Below are 19077 nucleotides of genomic sequence, written 5' to 3'. Positions count from 1 at the left end.
GATCTGAGCTTCTCTCATCTGTGAACTTCCCCACAGCTTGAGGCAGTGCCAGATCCTTAACCCACTGAGCGAGCCGGGGATAAACCTGCATCCTCATGGACACTATGTCAGGTTCTTAACCCACTGAGCTACAGTGGGAACTCCAAGCTCATCTTTCAGCTAGATAGATGTGGGGTGGACTGGCTGTGTGGGGTTATGTGACTGGAGTGGCACTGAAACTAATGATCTGTACCCAGAGGGCCTGACCTGCACCGGAAGCCTTCATATTAAGGGGGCCTAGTAAGATTTGGATTTCTTGGCACTAGACACAAAACTGAGAGTCCGCAAAAACCACTGGATATTCAGGGACCTACCTCAGCTTTCCTTCTCCACATTCTGGGGTCTGTTGGTATCTACAATGCCATGGCTTCCGCTTGCCTCAAATGACCTCCACCAAGTAGCTAACTCTAACATCACTGCCTCTGTCCACATTGTATCACCTCTATGGCCATTAAGTCATTGACCAAAGACACTGTTCAAGATAGCATGCCAAAGAAGTAGGACCACTTGCATTGATAGTGTATTAAGGGGTTGACTTCCGAGGACCTTTAAAAATCGAAGTCCTTAGCGCTTTTTCACTAAAAGCCATCTCAGAATTAACCCCAACTGTGGATAAGGGTTAAGGAGAAAGCCTAAGAAGGAAGTTAACTGGGGTCTCAGGCACATACTTAGCCACCTATACGCTTCCCCCCGCCCTTACACCCTTAATTAGCCTACCTCGGACGGTCCAATCCTCCCCATCACAACTGCTGTCAACGGCTTAGGGCCCGCCCCCCACGCAGGCCGGACCAATGGCCGAGCCCGGAGCAAGCCCTTGAGAGGGGGCGGGAGCGGGTTCCGGGCGGTAGGCGGGGCTTCCTTGAGGACCCCGGGCTGGGCGCCGCCGCCGGCTCGTCTACCCTTTCCCTCAGCAGCCTCCTTTCAACCTTGTCCCCCCCCCAAGCCAGCGCGGCTTCTGGGGCAGCGGCGGCGGCAGCTCCCGTTCCTGCCGCATTTCTCTTCCCTCCTTCCCTCCCCGCCAGATCTCCGAATTCGCCTGCCATGGCCTTACTCACTGCGGCCGCCCGGCTCTTCGGAGCCAAGGTGAGTAACTAAGGGAGGGAGCGCGCCGTCCTGGGGTGGGGCTGAGGAGACTGCAGGCCCTCAAGCTCCGGGGTCTCCCTCCCCTACCCAGACGCACTCCAGCGCGTCTTAAAGGCACCCTGCGCTTGGCTGGCCGCCAGCCCTGCCTGGAGCTCCCAGGGCCATGTGCTTCGCTGGCCTTCCGGCCCCTGGGGTGAAAGGAGTGCTACTCGCCCGGCTTGCGGTCTTGGGTGGGTGGGGAGGCCGGACCCTACTGTCACCTCGCATGTCTGGAGCGGCGGGGTCGGGGGTGCGGGCGGATGCTTGGCCTTGGAAAAAGGAGCCGCTAATGCAGAACATAGGTGTTGTGTTCCATTGGAGTTAGGAAAAGAGCCTGTTTGGAGGAGGGGGCGGGGTAAGACAAGTGGCCGCGGTAAGACAAGCGGCAGGGGTGAGCAAGTGTGCTCACTCTATCCCTGGACCAAAGCTGGAGCAGTAGCTAATTTCGGCTTCTGCTTTGTAGAAAGGGCCTTGTCAGTTTCTGAACTGCCTGCTTGCATTTTTCCACCCAGTTACTTTAGTGATCAAGCCGTAGCAGTCCTTGCTAGAGGAATGCGACCCTGGGTCCTCTTTGTCCTTGGAACTCTTGTACTTTTTATGTAGGAGGAGCTTGGGTGGGTGGAGCGCCTGTGTAAAACCTTCTTCATGATTATCACATATGATTGGAGAAAGAACCGGAAAAGTTATTTGCCCAAACTGCAGGCTAAGTGAAGATCCAGGGCAGAAGATAGTAATTCCAAGGTTACATGACTGGTCCTCCTACTTACTCACTCAGGTTTTGTTATTAGTTCGCTCTACCTAGGAGAGGTTCTTCTTATTCTGTGGGGTCTTTTACTTGACTTTTGCTACCCCTGGGACCATAGGAGTATTGTTGCAGGTAATGGTGCTTTCAATTTCATATTGCCAAAATTACTTTTGTCGCTGGGTAACTTGACCCTTTAAACAGAGAAACTGCTGTGCTGAGGGGAGTCCCAGCCTTCTAATCCAAGGAGGGACAGTTCCACAAGTGACCTTGACTCCTGCAAAGAACTTATACTTTCTCTTTTGCAGACAGATTAAAGCTGCCAGCACCTGAAGGGAAGGAAAGGAAAACTTTAGAATGGTGTTGGCTTACTGTGTGTTATCTTGCATGGCTGGCAGACAAGGTGAGGCCTATAGGATTTACACTGGGGTTCTTTCAGGCACTCAGCAGCAGAGTGGAGGCTGATCATTTGGGAGATACATGTCTTATTTGACAGTAGTTCTCCCACTGCCAGAGAACAGGGTAAGGAAGCCTCTTGGGAAATGAAGCAAGTTCTAGATAGTGTTTTGGCAGAATACAGGACACTATAATTAGCTCATTCCAGAGCTGCTAACCCAGACCAGATTGTCTAACCCTAGGGTGAGTTTGAAAAAGCTTTTAGAATTTAGATTTGAATTTATTTTGTCTCCTAAGCCTCTGGAGAAACTCCGAAAGCTTTTGGGTTGACCAGGTTACCTAATTATAGTGTCATTATTGTTTTGTTTACTTTCCTGTTAAAGATGCACCTAAGGATTCCAGAAACCTGTATATTGGAAGCCACTAGAAGGCTTTTGACCCTTAAAATTAACAAAGCCCAATAGTCTGAGGAGTGGAAATTTCCTGAGATCTAAGCAGTATAGCCAGGATATCAAAAAGCCTTTCACTTTGTCAGCATTGCCAGCTCCTGCCTGAGCTTTGCAGATTATCCTGTGGCTTAATTGGTACTCAGTTTTACTTTTGCTATTAAGGTAGGCTTTAGAAGGCAAAAATAGTCTTTTAACCCCAGAAAACTGACCTCTGCCCACTTTAATTCTCAGGGTTAGGTGTGGTTTCACTTTTTCTGAGAAATTTTTTTAATCTCACTAGCAGACGCAAATGCCAGTCATTGTTTTGTCATTCCACCCTACCCCCGTCAGGTAATTTAATCAACATTTGAGTTGGAGAGACCACCTCTTCAGAGCCTTAAATTATTTGACTTCTTGTTTATTTGAATGAATTTCTACCAGGCAGTGGCTTTAGAATTACATGTGGGTGTCTTAGCTTTGTGCTGTAAATACTGTCTTTTCATAGGTGATTTAGGTTGGGAATTAGAGTAGGGCCATCAGTTAACTTCTGGATTCTTTTTATTTATTTATTTATTTTTTTTTTGTCTTTTTGCCTTTTCTAGGGCCACTCCTGCAGCATATGGAGGTTCCCAGGCTAGGGGTCAAATTAGAGCTACAGCTGCCGGTCTACACCAGAGCCACAGCAACTCCGGATCCGAGCCGCATCTTCGACCTACACCACAGCTCACAACAATGCCGGATCCTTAACCCACTGAGCAAGGGCAGGGATCGAACCCGCAACCTCATGGTTCCTAGTTGGATTCGTTAACCACTGCACCACGACGGGAACTCCAACTTTTGGAGTCTTAATGCCAGAGTGACTTTACCAACCTTAGTTGCTGCTTGTACCATTGAGATTTGTTCCTCTGAGCTAGGATGTTTGGTAACTGAGTAAATCAATCCAAAAGTGTTTTTAGATTATTTCTAGACTTTTTCATGACATTTAAATTGATACTCATGATTCCTTTACAGTAGACCTACACCACTGCTGAACACCTCTTACATAAATCCTAGTCTGAAATTGGGTTCAACAAAACTGAGTCATGGAATTTCTGTTGTGGTACAGCGGAAACAAATCCAACTATGAACCATGAGGTTGCAGGTTCAATCCCTGGCCTCACTCAGTGAGTTAAGGATCCAATGTTGCCGTGAGCTGTGGTGTAGGTCACAGACACAGCTCAGTTCTCGTGTTGCTGTGGTTGTGGTGTAGGCCGGCATCTGTAGGTCTGATTAGACCCCTAGCCTGGGAACCTCCAAATACCGTGGGGTGCAGCCCTACAAAGACAAAAACAAAACAACAACAACAACAAAAAAAACTGAGTCAGTTTTGTCCTGTGAAATGTTAGGCTTAGAGCCCCAAACTTTTAAGAGCAAGCAATCAAATCATTCATCTTTTTCAAGCACTTGCCTTCACTTTATCAGCCTACCCAAAGTAATGGCGATTTCTTGATGCCTACTAGATGGACCAAAGATGAAAAGTGGAGAATAAAGCCTCATCATGTGCTTTATAGTGTTGGTATGATTGCATTTGTTCTTCCTAGTGGTCTTTAGATTGGTAGCAGGTGAATGCATGGGTGTGGGGAGGCATCGAGGTGAGTAGTGGTGAAATAGATAATCAGAGGAGGGAAGGCTGGCATTCCTCATTCTGAAATCCAGGTGGGCAGAAGGCAGGAAAGCAGACTTGGTGGATTTCCCTAAAGCCACAGAGTAATTCCTTCTGCCCTGTTTTCAGTGCCTTATGTGAAAGAGTTGAGTAGGATTTGAGTGAAATTTAAAACAGTAGTGAGGCAACTTTAGCAGTAGATCTTAGGATCTCTTTCAGTTCTTCCCTCAACTACCCTAACTGCTATATTTCTTTTAACATCTTATCCTTTAAAAAGGTCTGTAAGTTCACAGTGGGCATCACCACTTGGGGTGCTTGTTAACGTTGCACATTTGCAAATCCTCCTTCAAATTTTGATTCAGTGAAGGTGGGATGAGATCTGGAACTTGTATTTTTTCAGGTGCCTCTGTTGGCTGAGATGTTTGGTGATCCCCGACTCTTGAGCCAGTAAACCAACATTCAGTCCTTTTGACAACTATATTTAATGTATATGAAACTTTGAGTGTTGGAGCCCTTTTTTTAAATTTTTAAAAAAATTATGGAGTTCCTATCGTGGCACAGTGGAAATGAATCCGACTAGGAACCATGAGGTGGTGGGTTCAATCCTGGCCTTGCTCAGTGGGTTAAGGATCTGGCATGGCTGTGGCGTAGTCTGGCAACTACAGCTCCGATTAGACCACTAGCCTTGGAACCTCCATATGCCACACGTGCAGCCCTAAAAGACAAAAGACCAAAAAAATAATAATAAAAAATAAAATTATAGTTGATTTACAGTGTTGTGCCAATTTCTGCTAACAGCGAAGTGACCCAGTCATATATACATATACATTCTTTGCATATTCCATCATGTTCCATCCATTACTGTGGGGGTTTTTTTTGTTTGTTTGTTTGTTTTTGGCCTTTTGTCTTTTCAGGGCTGCACGTGCGGCATATGGAGGTTCCAAGGCTAGGGGTCTAATCAGAGCTGTAGCTTCTGGCCTACACCACAGCTCACCACCGCCAGGTCCTTAACCCACTGATCGAGGCCAGGGATTGAACCCAACACCTCATGTTTCCTAATCGGATTCGTTTCTGCTGCACCACAACAGGAACTCCCATTACTGGTTATTTTTATTATTATCTTTTTTTTTTTTTTTTTTTTTTTTTTTTTGGTCTTTGCTAGGGCTACACTTGTGGCATATGGAGGTTCCCAGGCTAGGGATAGAATCAGAGCTACAGCTGCTGGCCTATGCCAGAGCCACACAGCAACACAGGATCTGAGCCAAGTCTGCAACCTACACCACAGCTCACGGCAATGCCAGATCCGTTAACCCACTGAGCAAGGCCAGGGATCAAACCCGAAACCTCATGGTTCCTAGTCAGATTTGTTAACCACTGAGCCACGATGGGAACTCCTACTGGTTAATTTTTTTTTTTTTTTTTTTTTTTTTTTTTTGTCTTTTGTCTTTTTGTCTGTTGTTGTTGTTGTTGTTGTTGTTGCTATCTCTTGGGCCGCTCCCGCGGCATATGGAGGTTCCCAGGCTAGGGGTTGAATCGGAGCTGTAGCCACCGGCCTACGCCAGAGCCACAGCAACGCGGGATCCGAGCCGCGTCTGCAACCTACACCACAGGTCACGGCAACACCGGATCGTTAACCCACTGAGCAAGGGCAGGGACCGAACCCGCAACCTCATGGTTCCTAGTCGGATTCGTTAACCACTGCGCCACGACGGGAACTCCTACTGGTTAATTTTTAAATGATTTCAAAAGTAGCTCTTCTAAGCAATAGTCCACTTTAGGCTATTTTCTCAAGATTTCTCTTCCTGGAGTTCCCATTGTGGCACAGCGGAAGCAAATGCAGCTAGTATCCATGAGGATTCAGGTTTGATCCCTGGCCTCACTCAGTGAATTAAATATCTGGCGTTGCCATGAGCTGTGATGTAGGTCACAGATGAGGCTCAGATCCCATGTGGCAGTGTCATAGGCTGGTGGCTATAACTCCGATTCCACCCCTGGCCTGAGAACTTCCATATGTCACTAGTATGGCCCTAAAAAGAAAAAAAAAGTTTTGACTTCCTAGGCATTTTTTTTTTTTTTTCTCCAAATGCTCTAGGAAAAGAGTCTTTTAAGTCTCTGAAACAAAACATTGTAAGAACTAGTAGAAGTGAGGGAACAGTTTCTAGTTCCTGAGACAGTAGTATGGTGACAAATCCTATATGCTTTGGGGTTTTTTTTTTGTTGTTGTTGTTTTTTTTTTTTTTTTTGTCTTTTTTTGTCCTTTTAGGGCTGTGCCTGTGGCATATGGAGATTTCCAGGGTAGGGGTCTAATCGAAGCTGTTGCTGCTGGCCTACGCGAGAGCCACAGCAGTGCGGTATCCAAGCCTCTTCTGCAACCTATACCATAGCTCACGGCAACACCGGATCCTCAACCCACTGAGTGAGGTCAGGGATCGAGCCTGCAACCTCATAGTTCCTAGTCGGATTTGTTTCCGCTGAGCCACAACAGGAACTCTGGGGGTTTTTGTGGGTTTTTTTGGCTGTGGCTTGCAGAAGTTCCAGGGCCAGAGGTTGAACCCATGCCGGAGCAGTGACAGCTCTGGATCCTTAACCCACTGAGCCACCAGGGAACTTCAAGATCTTAGATGCTTTATTCAGCCGTGTACACTTAATGTGCCCGTAACAAGTAGGTATTCAGCAATTACTTGTTAAAGAACAGTAAGAATTTCTCTGGAAGTAAAATCAGGACTCTTGATTCTCTTCTGAGACTGAATTGATGTCCTTTCCTGTCTTTACTGAGTGATGAGTGAACCTTTAGGGAAGGGTCTGTTAGACAGTGAGAGCTAGGTAGAATTAATAAGGGAACTCTTGTATGAAGGGCATCAGAGTATGAAATCCAAAGATTACTCTGCTCAGGCTATGAAGTGGCCTCACCAAGCAGTGCAGGCAGACTTCCAGTATCACCATTGTGAAACAGATGATAAATGGCTTTAGTTGTCTGACCTGGTTCTGGGGAGAGAGGAGCCTTTGTCCTATGTGTGTTCTTTTTCCCTTAATGCAAGTTGTTTCTTCTGTGTTGGAAGTCTTTATAGCACAAGATTTTTCCTGCAGTTAGTTTGCTTCATCAACTAAGCCATTTCTGCTGGTTGGCAGGCTTTTAATTTTTTTTTTTTTTTTTTTTTTTTTGTCTTTTTAGGGCCTCACCCGAGGCATATGGAGGTCCCCAGGCTAGGGGTCTAATAGCTGTAGCCGCTAGCCTACACCACAGCGATAGCAACACCAGATCCAAGCCATGTCTGTGTGACCTACACCACAGCTCACAGCAACTCTGGATTCTTAACGCACTGAGCAAGGCCAAGGATCAAATCTGGGTTCTAATGGATACTAGTCAGATTCGTTTCCACTGAGCCTTGTTGAATGACAAGGGCTCTGTTAAAATCAGAAGCATCTCAGAGTTCCTGTCATGGCACAGCAGAAAGGAATCCGACTAGGAACCATGAGGTCGAGGGTGCTATTCCTGGCCTCGATCAGTGGGTTAAGGATCTAGCATTGCTCTGAGCTGTGGTATAGGTTGTAGATGCAGTTCGGATCCCAAGTTGCTGTGGTTTAGGCCAGCAGCTGTAGCTCCAATTCGACCCCTAGCCTGGGGACTTCCATATGCCACAGGTGCGGCCCTGAAAAGCAAAAAAAAAAAAAAAAAAAAAAATCAGGAGCATCTCCTACAGGTTTTTTTTTTAATTAATTTTTAAATTGAGGTATAGTTGATTTATAATATATTAGTTTAGCACTTTAAGATAGAGTGATTCCCTTGATTATATTTTTCCATCCAGCTTAGCTTATTGAGAGCTGCAGTTCACTTCTATCAATAATAGCAGACTCTCTAAAAGAGTTCTTATAAGGGGTGGCAGCATATAAGGTTTGAAAAAGCCCTGTGGTGATTGAGATACCCACACCCTATAGAGAATCCTGTGAGCCAGGCTCCTATCTTTGGAAGTATCTCTCTATCTCTGGCCATGAAGCAGCTGACCTATTGAGTAAGGTGTCTCTCCCCATTCACCTGACAGCCGCCCTTCCAGTAGGGTGACTGTCTTGTGGCAAGCAACCAGAAGCCAAATGCCCAGTTGCCACACCTCCAGGACTGGAGGAGGAGTTGGGAGGTGAAAGTTCAGGAATGACTCAGAGGTTTGTAATCCGCCTATTCCATCTGGGAGTGTAGCCTGAATGCATTGTACAAAGCCATTTAGCAGCTTGGCAGCCAGGGCATATTGAAATGAGGTATGTAGCATAGGGTGTGATCATCCCCTAACATCTGTCTAGAGTCACCTCCTGGTGGAGGTTGTGGTTAGTTAAATTTGTTTCTTCTCGCTGAGACTCAAGGAGGCCCTTGAGGAAATTGGGACTTTATTTCCAGTTCTGCAGTTAGAAGGAATTATCCATTCACCCTTTTGTCAGGCTTGACTGCCTTTTTCCTGGGATCTAACTCCTAGAGCGTTATGGCATTTGAGTAGTTAGGTAATAAGCCAACACATTTCTAAGAAACAAACATTATTGAACTCAGCTATACAGAAGGCACTGTTCTAGATGGTTTCTTGCAAATGATTTCATGTAGTCTACTTGTCTACCCTGAAATTGGTTTTTCAAAAACTTTTAGCCACACCTGCAGCATGTGAAAGTTAATGGGCCAGGGATCGAACCTGAGCCAGAGCAGTGGAAATGCCAGATCCATAATATGCTGCACCACAAGGGAACTCCTGAAATTGGCTTTATTTATTACCAATTTAGAGATGAGAAAACTGAAGCTAATTTTTTTTGGGGGGCCATGCCTGCGGCATGCAGAAGTTCCAGGGCCAGATTTGAACCTGCGCCACAATAGCAACCCAGGCCACAGCAGTGACGGTCCCAGGTCCTAAATCTACTGAGCCACAGATCTCCAGACCTAAAACTTGGAAGTTTTAGGTCACATAGCCATAGTAGCACAGCAGAGTAGTGGAAGAAGCAGGATTTAGGAATTGAACCTTGATAACGGCCACATCCCAGGCTCTTTGCCTTCTACCCTCTGTTCCCTTGCTTAATGCTTGAAACCATGGTGTGTCTCAAACTTTATTGTTCATAGGAATCACCCAGTGAGTTTATTAAACTGCAGATTTGGATTCAGTAGGTCTGAGGTGAGGCCCAAGATTCTGCATTTCTTTGGTTTTTCTTTTCCTTGTTAGGGTCGCATCTGCGGCATACGGAAGTTCCCAGGCTAGGGGTTGAGTCAGAGCTGCAACTGCTGGCCACAGCTCACAGCAACACCCAGTCCTTAACCCACTGATCAAGGCCAGGGATTGAACCCACATCCTCATGGATACTAGTCAGGTTCATTACCACTGAGCCACAATGGGAACTCCAGAACTCCAGCTTGTTGTTGGAACAAGCTCCAAGAATTGCTAATGTCGTTGGCTAAGCAATATTGGTATATTTCTTTTACTTTTAATTTTTATTTATTTATTTATTTATTTAGCTTTTTAGGGCTGCACCTGCGGGATATGGAGGTTCCCAGGCTAGGGGTCCAATCAGCTACAGCTGCCAGCGTATGCCACAGCAGTGCAGGCTCTGAGCCTTGTCTGTGACCTGTACCATAGCTCACAGCAGTGCCAAATCCTTAACCCACTGAGTGAGGCCAGGGATCCAACCCGCCACCTCATGGTTCCTGGTCAGATTTGCTTCTGCTGCACCACTACAGGAATTCCAATATTGGTATATTTTAATAATACTTTCATAGCAAGGCTTCTGAGTACCTTTACATATGTCCTTGTTGGAGTTTTAGAATCAGACTAAGTAGCTTGAGTGTTTTCCTAAATGTGGAGAGAGAAGGGGAAATGGTAGTTAGCTGTTTTGCTTGGATATTTCACTTATTTAGTAATGGGGCTGGGACTAAAACTAAAATTACCTTTCCTAATTCTGAGTCATGTGCTCTCTCTTCTCCATCATTAAATAAAATTGTCCTAACTTGAATTTTTCTTACTCTAGCCTTTCGAGTGGTCATATCAATGAATTGCTGCCTATAAAATCCTTCATATTTCTCAGGAGTTTACGTTGTGGCTCAGTGATAACAAACCCAGCTAGTATCCATGAGGACTTTGGTTCCATCCATGGCCTCACTCAGTGGATTAAGGATCCAGCGTTGCCATAAGCTGAGGTGTAGGTCACAGATGTGGCTCTCATCCTGAGTTGCTGTGGTATGGGCTGGCAGCTGTAGCTACAATTCGACCCCTAGCCTGGGAACTTCTGTATGCCACATGTGCAGCCCTTAAAAAGAAAAGACAAAAAATCAATCCATTTTTTAAATCCTTTATATTTCCTTAGTTTTTTTTTGAGCTGCAGGGTAAGCTAAAAATATGACTAAACCTGACTTTGAAGAATGCTAGAAAGTGGCCATACTATTTAATTTTCTGTATTTATTATATAACAAATACAGAGCACTTGCTATGTACCAGGCATGGTTTTAGTGCTTTGTAAACATTGACTTAATTAATTCTTAAAGCAGTGCTTTGAGGTAGGTGCTGTTATTGTTCCCATTTTACAGATAGGAATTGAAGCACAGAAAACTTAAATGATTTGGCTAGAGTTGCAGAGCCAGTAAGTGGCAGAGAAGTGTAGTAGAAACAATACACTAGATTTATTCTATAACAGCATGGCCACATTTTCCACAAACTAGCATTACTTTGCCAATTAGAGATCTGGCAAAGAAGTGTTACTGTCAGAGATTGAGATCAACTCTTCTTCAATTACTTTCGAGATGCCTCGTTAAATGGCAAAGAAGCTCTCTACAAAGGAAATTAAGACTTTGGTGTTGGTATAAGTGGGGGTGATAGTTTAGTTCCAAGTTCTTTTTCACTAATCATTCCCTTAAAGTAGCATTCATATAAAGAGATCTGAGAAATGACTGTAGCTAAACAGCAGTCATGACCCATCTGATACCTTGAAATGATGCTGTGTTCTTACAGCCTTGATTGGTGACCTTCCACCCCTTTTCTTTCTGATTTCTTTTTTTCTTTAAAAAAAAAAAATTAATTAAAAAAAGTAAAGGGAAGCTCATGGATTCTAGCAGTTCTCTCTCACAAGGGGGAAAACTATTTTTGTTTTATGTTCATATTGGTAAAAGAAACACCTCAACCTGAGGGAATTTCTATTTTTATCTTAAGGTGTGGCTCTAATACTATCTGCTGAAATTGGATAGACTTTTATTTTATTTTGCCTAAGATTTAACCTTAAACTCTTCTTCTTAAAATCTTTTCCTCTTGCCATTGACACAACCAGCAACTATAGAAACTGAAAAAAATGCTTTGAAAGTGGAAAAGTTATCATTATGGAGAGATTTCAACTTCATTTTCCTATCAGATGATATGTTCCCCTATAGCCTTTTAAAAAATAAAACCAGGAGTTCCTGTTACAGCTCGGAAGTAACAAACCTTGCTAGTATCTATGAGGATGTGGGTTTGATCCCTGGCCCTGCTCAGTGGGCTAAGGATCTGGCATTGCCACATGCTGTGGTGTAGGTTGCAGACACAGCTTGGATCCCGAGTTGCTGTGGCTGTGGTGTAGGCCAGCAGCTGCAGCTCCAATTCAACCCCTAGCCTGGGAACTTCCATATGCCTAGGTATGGCCCTAAAAAAACCCCAAAAATTAAATAAATAAATAAAACAAACCAAACCACGACAACCAACTACCCACAATTAAAAGGTCTGCTGAGGGCTGATGTGGTCTCTGGGAGATGAGGCCTCTATACAGTCCCAGGAGATCTATGGGACTGTGGAGCATGAAATAGCTTGAACATGGTTGGCACTGTAAAACAATAATTCGAACTTATTCACAGGTTTTCCCTTGGTCACTTTTTGGTGACCAGTAAGAAAAATAAAAGTTATTTCTTTCTTTCTTTCTTTCTTTTTTTTTTTTAAGTTATTTCTTGAGTGCTGGGTCTGGCTCCCATTTGCCCCATGTAGGTTAAACAGGCTAAAGGGCTGTTGGTGCTACATACTGTCTACCCAAGTGGACTTCCGTGAGCTTAGAGGAGATTCCGGAAAGTTAATGAAAGGAGTTATGGGCAGTCCTGGTTAACAAGTTGAGGCATTCCTCCTTTGTTTTAGGGCTGTGTTAGCTTGCCTTGTGTTCTTTGATTATTTATTTATTTATTTATTTATTTATTTATTTTTAGGGCTGCACCCACATATGGAGGTTCCCAGGCTGTGGGTCAAATCGGAGCTATAGTCGCTGGCCTACGCCACAGCAACTCAGCATCTGAACCATGTCTGTGACCTACATCATAGCTCATGGCAACACTGGATCCTTAACCCACTGAGCAAGGCCATGGATTGAACCTGCATCCTCATGGATGCTAGTCAGATTCATTTCCACTGAGCCACAATGGGAACTCCTTACCTTATGTTCTTTCAATTTAGCTTTGGATTGATTTCTTAAAATAACTTTTTCTGGTGTTCCAACTGTGGCACAGCACGTTAAGGATCCAGTGTTGTCTCTGTGGTGATGCGGGTCCAATCCCTGGCCCGGTGCAATGAGTTGAAGATACGGTGTTCCCACAGCTGTGGGTTGCAGCCCAGATTTGGATTTGACCTCTGGCCTGAAACTTTTATGGTGGTGCAGCCATAAAAACAACAAAATCTTTTCTGAAGGATCTCTTCCCTTTTCAGTTTTCCCTCCTGCCCCCAGCAGAAGGAAGTGTATGACATTCTAAAAAGCTTCAGGCCCTACTCACTCTTCACCTTAGACATGTAGTGTTTTGAAATTTTTATGGCACCGCTAGTTCAAATGCACAACCAGACAGCAATGCAATTCAGTCGGCCCTTTGTATCTGAGGGTTCTGCATCCATGGGTTGGGCACTTGCGGCTTCAGCAAGAAAAAAATTTCAGGAGTTCCTGTTGTGGCTCAGTGGTAACGAACCCAACTAGTTATACATGAAGACACAGGTTTGATCCCTGGCCCTGCTCAGTGGGTTAAGGATCCAGCGTTGCTATGAGCTGCAGTGTAGGTTGCAGACATGGCTCAGATGTGATGTTGCTATGGCTGTGGTGTAGGCCAGCAGCTATAACTCTGATTCAACCTGTAGCCTGGGAACTTCATATGCCTCTGGTGCAGCCCTAAAAAGACAATAAAAAAAATTTTTTTTTTCCCAGTAAAGTTTCAAAAAGCAAAACTTGAGTTTGCCACATGCTGATAACTATTTGCATAGCATTTACTTTATATTTACAAGTATATTGCATTTATATTTCATTAGATGTTATAAGTAATTTAGAGATGATTCAGAGTATATGGGACGATGTGCATAAGTTATATGCAAATACTACATTTTATATAAGGGACTTGAACTTCCTTGAATTTTGGTGTCTGTTGGCAGGGGCTGGGGAGAGGGGATCCTGGAATCAATCCCCCCTTGGTTACTGAGGAGTGCCTGTAATTACTAGAAAAGGTGTCTCTGACCTTTTGGCAAAAGAAGGAGAGATAGAGACTTGCTCCACAGTTAATTTATTTGTGTGTGTGTGTGTAGTCTTTAGTTTTCAAAGTACTTTCACATCCATTGTAATTTAATCATCACAAGACAACCCTGTGGTGTGTGTGGTGGGTATCAGCACCATTTTATAGATGAGGAAACTGGGGCTTTGTCTCATTTTATCCTCCAAATAATCCTGTGTGAAGAAGTCAACGTTCTTGCCTAAGCCCTTATAACTTGGTAGTGTTACAACTGGTTGTGCTTTTTAAAGGTGTGTTGAACTCAGCAGTCTTCTCGTGGAAAGTTATTTCTCTTGGGAGGGAAAAACCTCTTTAAACATAGAAAAATGTAAGCTGGAGTTCCCGTCGTGGCACAGTGGTTAGCGAATCCGACTAGGAACCATGAGGTTGCAGGTTCAGTCCCTGGCCTTGCTCAGTGGGTTAACGATCCAGCGTTGCTGTGAGCTGTGGTGTAGGTTGCAGACACTGCTTGGATCCCGTGTTGCTGTGACTCTGGTGTAGGCCGGTGGCTACAGCTCCGATTCAACCCCTAGCCTGGGAATCTCCATATGCCGCGGGAGCGGCCCAAGAAATAGCAAAAAGACAAAAAAAATAAAAATAAATAAAAATAAAGCCCTTTGTCAAAAAAAATAAAAAAAAAGAAAAATGTAAGCTAGCTACACTATATTTGTAATTGACAAAATATGGGGGAGTTCCGGTTGTGGCACAGTGGTTAACAAATCTGACTAGGAACCACGAGGTTGTGGGTTCGATCCCTGGCCTTGCTCAGTGGGTTGAGGATCCGTTGTTGCCATGAGCTGTGATGTAGGTTGAAGATGTGGCTCAGATCCCAAGTTGCTGTGGCTCTGACATAGGCCAGCAGCTGCAGCTCCGATTAGACCGCTAGCCTGGGAACCTCCATATGCCACGGGAGCGGCCCTAGAAAAGGCAAAAAGACAGAAAAAAAAGTGGAAGCAACCTAAGTGTCCATCAACAGATGAAAAGATGTGTATACACACACACACACACACACAGAGGCAGGAATATTACTCAACCGTAAAAAAAGAATGAAGTTTTGCCATTTGCAACAACATGGTTGGGCTTGGAGGGCATTATACCAAGTGAAATAACAGAAAGACAAATACTATATGTATGTATTTTATTTTCCACTTATATATGGAATATAAAAAAGAAAGCTAGTGAATATAACAAAGAAGAAGCAGACTCACAGATACAGAGAACAAACTGGTAGTTACTAGTGAGGAGAGAGAAAGGGAGAATGGGCAAAATAGAGGTAGGGATTAAGAGGGCCAACTACTATATATAAATTAAAAAAAGCTACAAGGATATGTTGTACAGCATAGGGAATGCAGGCAATATTTTATAACTATAATGGAATATAGTCTTAAAAATTGTGGTTTACCGTTATACACCTGCAACTTACATAATGCTATATATCAACTGTACCTCAATTAAAAAACTCCTTTTGTATAGGTATGTAGGTGGTAAACTCTCAGCTTTTGTTTACCCGCTCCCAACAGAGGAGCAGGTAAGCAGAAGAACATTAGTCCTCATCCCCCTCCTTCTTTGCCTTTCTCTTGCCTGTCTTTATTTCACCTCCTTGAAGATTTTTTTCTTGGAGTTCTCATCATGGCGCAGCAGAAACAAACCCTACTAGGAGCCATGAGGTTTCGCTTAGTGGATTAAAGGATCCGGTGTTGCGGTGAGCTGTGGTGTAGGTCGCAGACGCGGCTCGGCTCTGGTGTTGCTGTGGCTCTGGCGTAGACCAGCACCTGTAGCTCGGATTAGGCCCCTAGCCTGGGAACCTCCATATGCCGCAGGTGTGGCCCTAAATATACCCCCCAAAAATTTTTTTCACCTGGGTATACAACTCTAGCTTAATAATTATTTTCTCTCAACATTTTAAAGATAGTTTTCTAGGAGTTCCTGTCGCAGCTCAGTGGAAATGAATCTGACTAGGAACCATGAGGTTGCGGGTTTGATCCCTGACCTCGATCAGTGGGTTATGGCTCAGGCGTTGCTGTGGCTAAGGCCTAGGCTGGCGGCTACAGTTCCAATTAGACCCTTAGCCTGGGAACCTCCATATGCCTCGGGTGCGGCCCTAAAAAGACAAAAAAATAAATAAGGATGGTACTCTAGTTTCCATTGCTGTTGTTGAGCAGTCTGTCAGTTATTACATTGTAGATGGACTGTCTTCTCTGTGCTTTTTCCAGGAGCATTTCAGGTAGTTTTGTAAGAGGCTGCTTCCACCTGCTTCCACCGGTGGGCTCTCCTAGACCAGAGAGGTTGAAGTGCTGCTTTTGCAAAAGGTTAGGCACTATAGAGAACTTACTGGCTACTGGCGGGGGTTAAGTAATTAATTTCCTCATTTGCTTTTCTCAGGCCACTCAGAGCTATTGACAACTAGATTGAGAAGGGCTGCTGCGTACTTTTAACAATTGCCTCTCTGTGCCTAATAAAGCCCGGCCCTAGAACCCAGCTGATAGGAACTTCTCTTCAGGGAATGCTAATGAAGCTGCCCCCTCCAGACTGATAACTCTTTCCAAGTTGCTCAAGGACTTTTACATCTTTCTTCTGTCAAACTTCTGTCCTTAAAGGCTAAGATGAAGAGAGAGGATGAGTCCCTGTAACTCCTTGTTAATACATAGGAGGGAGGGCAGTTGCATAAGGTTTGTGTTTTCTTTGCAGAATGCATCCTGTCTTGTTCTTGCTGCCCGGCATGCCAGTGCTTCTTCCACGGTAAGACTTGGAAAAGAAGACTGAGGATCATTGAAGCAACTTGACCCTGGGATTGGGCGGGGGTGGTGAATTACCACCCAGCCTCTCATCATTATCCTGAGTATCTCCTGGAGGTGTCCATTGTTATTATTGTAATGACTATTATTACCACTACTATTTTAAGATGTTAAATCACTGTGGACATGGTAAGAGTTGTGGGATTTGGGCTGAAAAAAGTAGCTCTGTAATGTGCTTCAACAAAAGTATCATTCTTCTCTTCACTGTCTACTCAGAGCATTCTGTCCCATAAGAGAAATTTTGGAGTTTATGGTGTTTGTTAGAAATTAGACTATTCTGGACTTCTGGTTGTGCCTCAGCAGATTAAGAATCCAACTAGTATCCACGAGGATGTGGGTTTGATCCCTGGCCTCACTCAATGATCTGGTGTTACTGTGAGCTGCAGTGTAGGTCCCAGACACGGCCTGGATCCCCTTTTGCTGTGGCTGTGGTGTAGGCTGGCAGCTGCAGCTCCAATTCGACCCCTGGCCTGGGAACTTTCATATGCCGCAGATGTGGCAGAAAAAAGAAAAAAATGAAAGAAATAAATTTGACTTCTTAAGTTTATAGTTTGGTGGCAGTAAGTACATCCACATTATTGTGCAGCCATCACTACTCTCCATCCAAAGCTTTTTCATCTTTCCAAATTGAAACCGTACCCATTAAACAATTCCCCATTCCCTTCTTCCTCTGCCTAATTCTTTTACCCTCATCTGTACAGAGTAGTTGATCAGACGTCACTGCAAATTAAAAAAGCCAAATTCTAAAAAGCAATCTTAACATACCTGTTTTGCAGAAGTCTAGTAAATATTTTGATTATCACTTAATCTCACTAATTCTGTTTTTAGAACTTAAAAGACATTTTGGCTGACCTTATACCTAAGGAGCAAGCCAGAATTAAGACCTTCAGGCAGCAACACGGCAACACCGTGGTGGGCCAAATCACTGTGGACATGGTAAGGGTTTTGGAGGTTTTGCCTGGAAAAGTCTGCTCTGTAACATGCTTCAGCAAAATACCATTCTCTTCACTGGCTGTTCAAAGCATTCTGTCTCATGTAAGGAAATGTTGAAGTTTATGCTCTTTGTTAGAAATTAGACTGTTCTTTTCTACAAATGTAATAGTTGAGTCTAACCTAATTCATCTGTGGGAGGCATGCATGAATGACGTTTCTCCAACCCCTCAGCTTTTGGGCCCAAGGTTCTCTGTCATTTTGTGTTGGTGCTTTGCTGATCATCCAGTTAGACCACAACTCTTGAGGGCCCTCTAGAACAGCTTTTTCTAACTATAAGAGTCTAAGCAGCTCAGATGATAATTTCACAACAGTTTAACCACTGGTCTTCATCTCCTCTCCCTGCTGTCAGTCCCATTCTGTTTATTTTTGGTTGGTGGGAATGAGTGGGCAGGAGAAAAAAATTAGAAAAGGGAGAAGAGGCAAAAACACTAAAGATAGTGATTGCTCTACTTAAACAGTTCATTTCCAGAGTAGAGCAGTGGGTTAATGATCTGGCTTGTCCCTGTGGAGACGCTGTTCCCTGGTCCAGTGCAGTGGGTTAAGGATCTGATGTTGCTACAGCTGTGGCATAGGTCACAGCTCCAGCTTGGATGTGACTCCTGGCCCAGGAACATCCATGTGCCATGGGGATGGCCTAAAAAGAAAGAAAGAAAAATTCATTTGCAACATTAGCAGTCTTCCTCTCAAAGTTAACTCCTTAGAAATTGTCCCCCAGCTTAATCCTTACAAATCAGAGAAGAAAGTTCTTCTCCAGATCCCATGAAGCACTAACAAGCTCTAGCCTGAGTTATTCAGACAACTGGTTACATCATCCTCTTCTTTTCTTTAGATGTATGGTGGCATGAGAGGCATGAAGGGATTGGTGTATGAAACATCGGTTCTTGATCCTGATGAGGTAAGAGACCCTCATGTCAGTCACTAATAATCACTGATGTTACTGTCAATTGTGTACGCTATGGATTAGACCACCAAGGGTAAGGAGAACAAAATTAAATACGCACTTGTATGTTTTGAAAGATGAGGAGTTCCCATTGTAGCTCAATGGGTTAAGAACCCGACTAGTATCCATGAGGATGTGGGTTTGATCCCTGGCCTCGCTCAGTAGGTTAAGTATCCAGCATTGCCCCAAGCTTTGGCAGCTGCAGCTCTGACTCGACCCCTAGCCTGGGAACTTCCATATGGCGTGAGTGCAGCCCTAAAACAGACTCCATAAAAGGAAAGATGGAATCAGGTACATATGGAATAACTGAAGAGCAAGTTTACCTTTTTAATGTATGAACTAGTAAAACTAAAAGTACGATGCAGGAATAGGTTACCTGAAGATTTTTACTTTAGAAGATCTAATTGTTGACAGGTCTGATAAAAGTGGGATCAGTCAGTTATGTGATTTTGAGGCTCATAAACTTGAGATGTAATGCTTATTCTTCTCTGGCAAG

At 44.2% G+C, this 19077-nt stretch overlaps 1 protein-coding gene across 5 annotated transcripts in view; it reads left to right on the top strand.

The window, feature by feature from the left end:
* CS (citrate synthase) overlaps positions 901–19077 on the top strand; it is a 30960-nt gene continuing 12783 nt past the window's right edge. The window contains exons 1-5 of one of the 5 annotated variants that reach the window (XM_021091145.1): positions 901–1122; positions 16067–16162; positions 16542–16592; positions 17477–17584; positions 18471–18536. In XM_021091145.1, coding sequence (XP_020946804.1) covers positions 17582–17584; positions 18471–18536 — 69 coding nt within the window. In that variant the 5' untranslated portion in view covers positions 901–1122; positions 16067–16162; positions 16542–16592; positions 17477–17581. 5 annotated transcript variants of the gene reach the window in all.

This window comes from Sus scrofa, chromosome 5, assembly GCF_000003025.6.
Source record: "Sus scrofa isolate TJ Tabasco breed Duroc chromosome 5, Sscrofa11.1, whole genome shotgun sequence".
Lineage (NCBI taxonomy): Eukaryota > Metazoa > Chordata > Mammalia > Artiodactyla > Suidae > Sus > Sus scrofa.
This window is presented reverse-complemented; position numbering and strand designations above follow the sequence as displayed.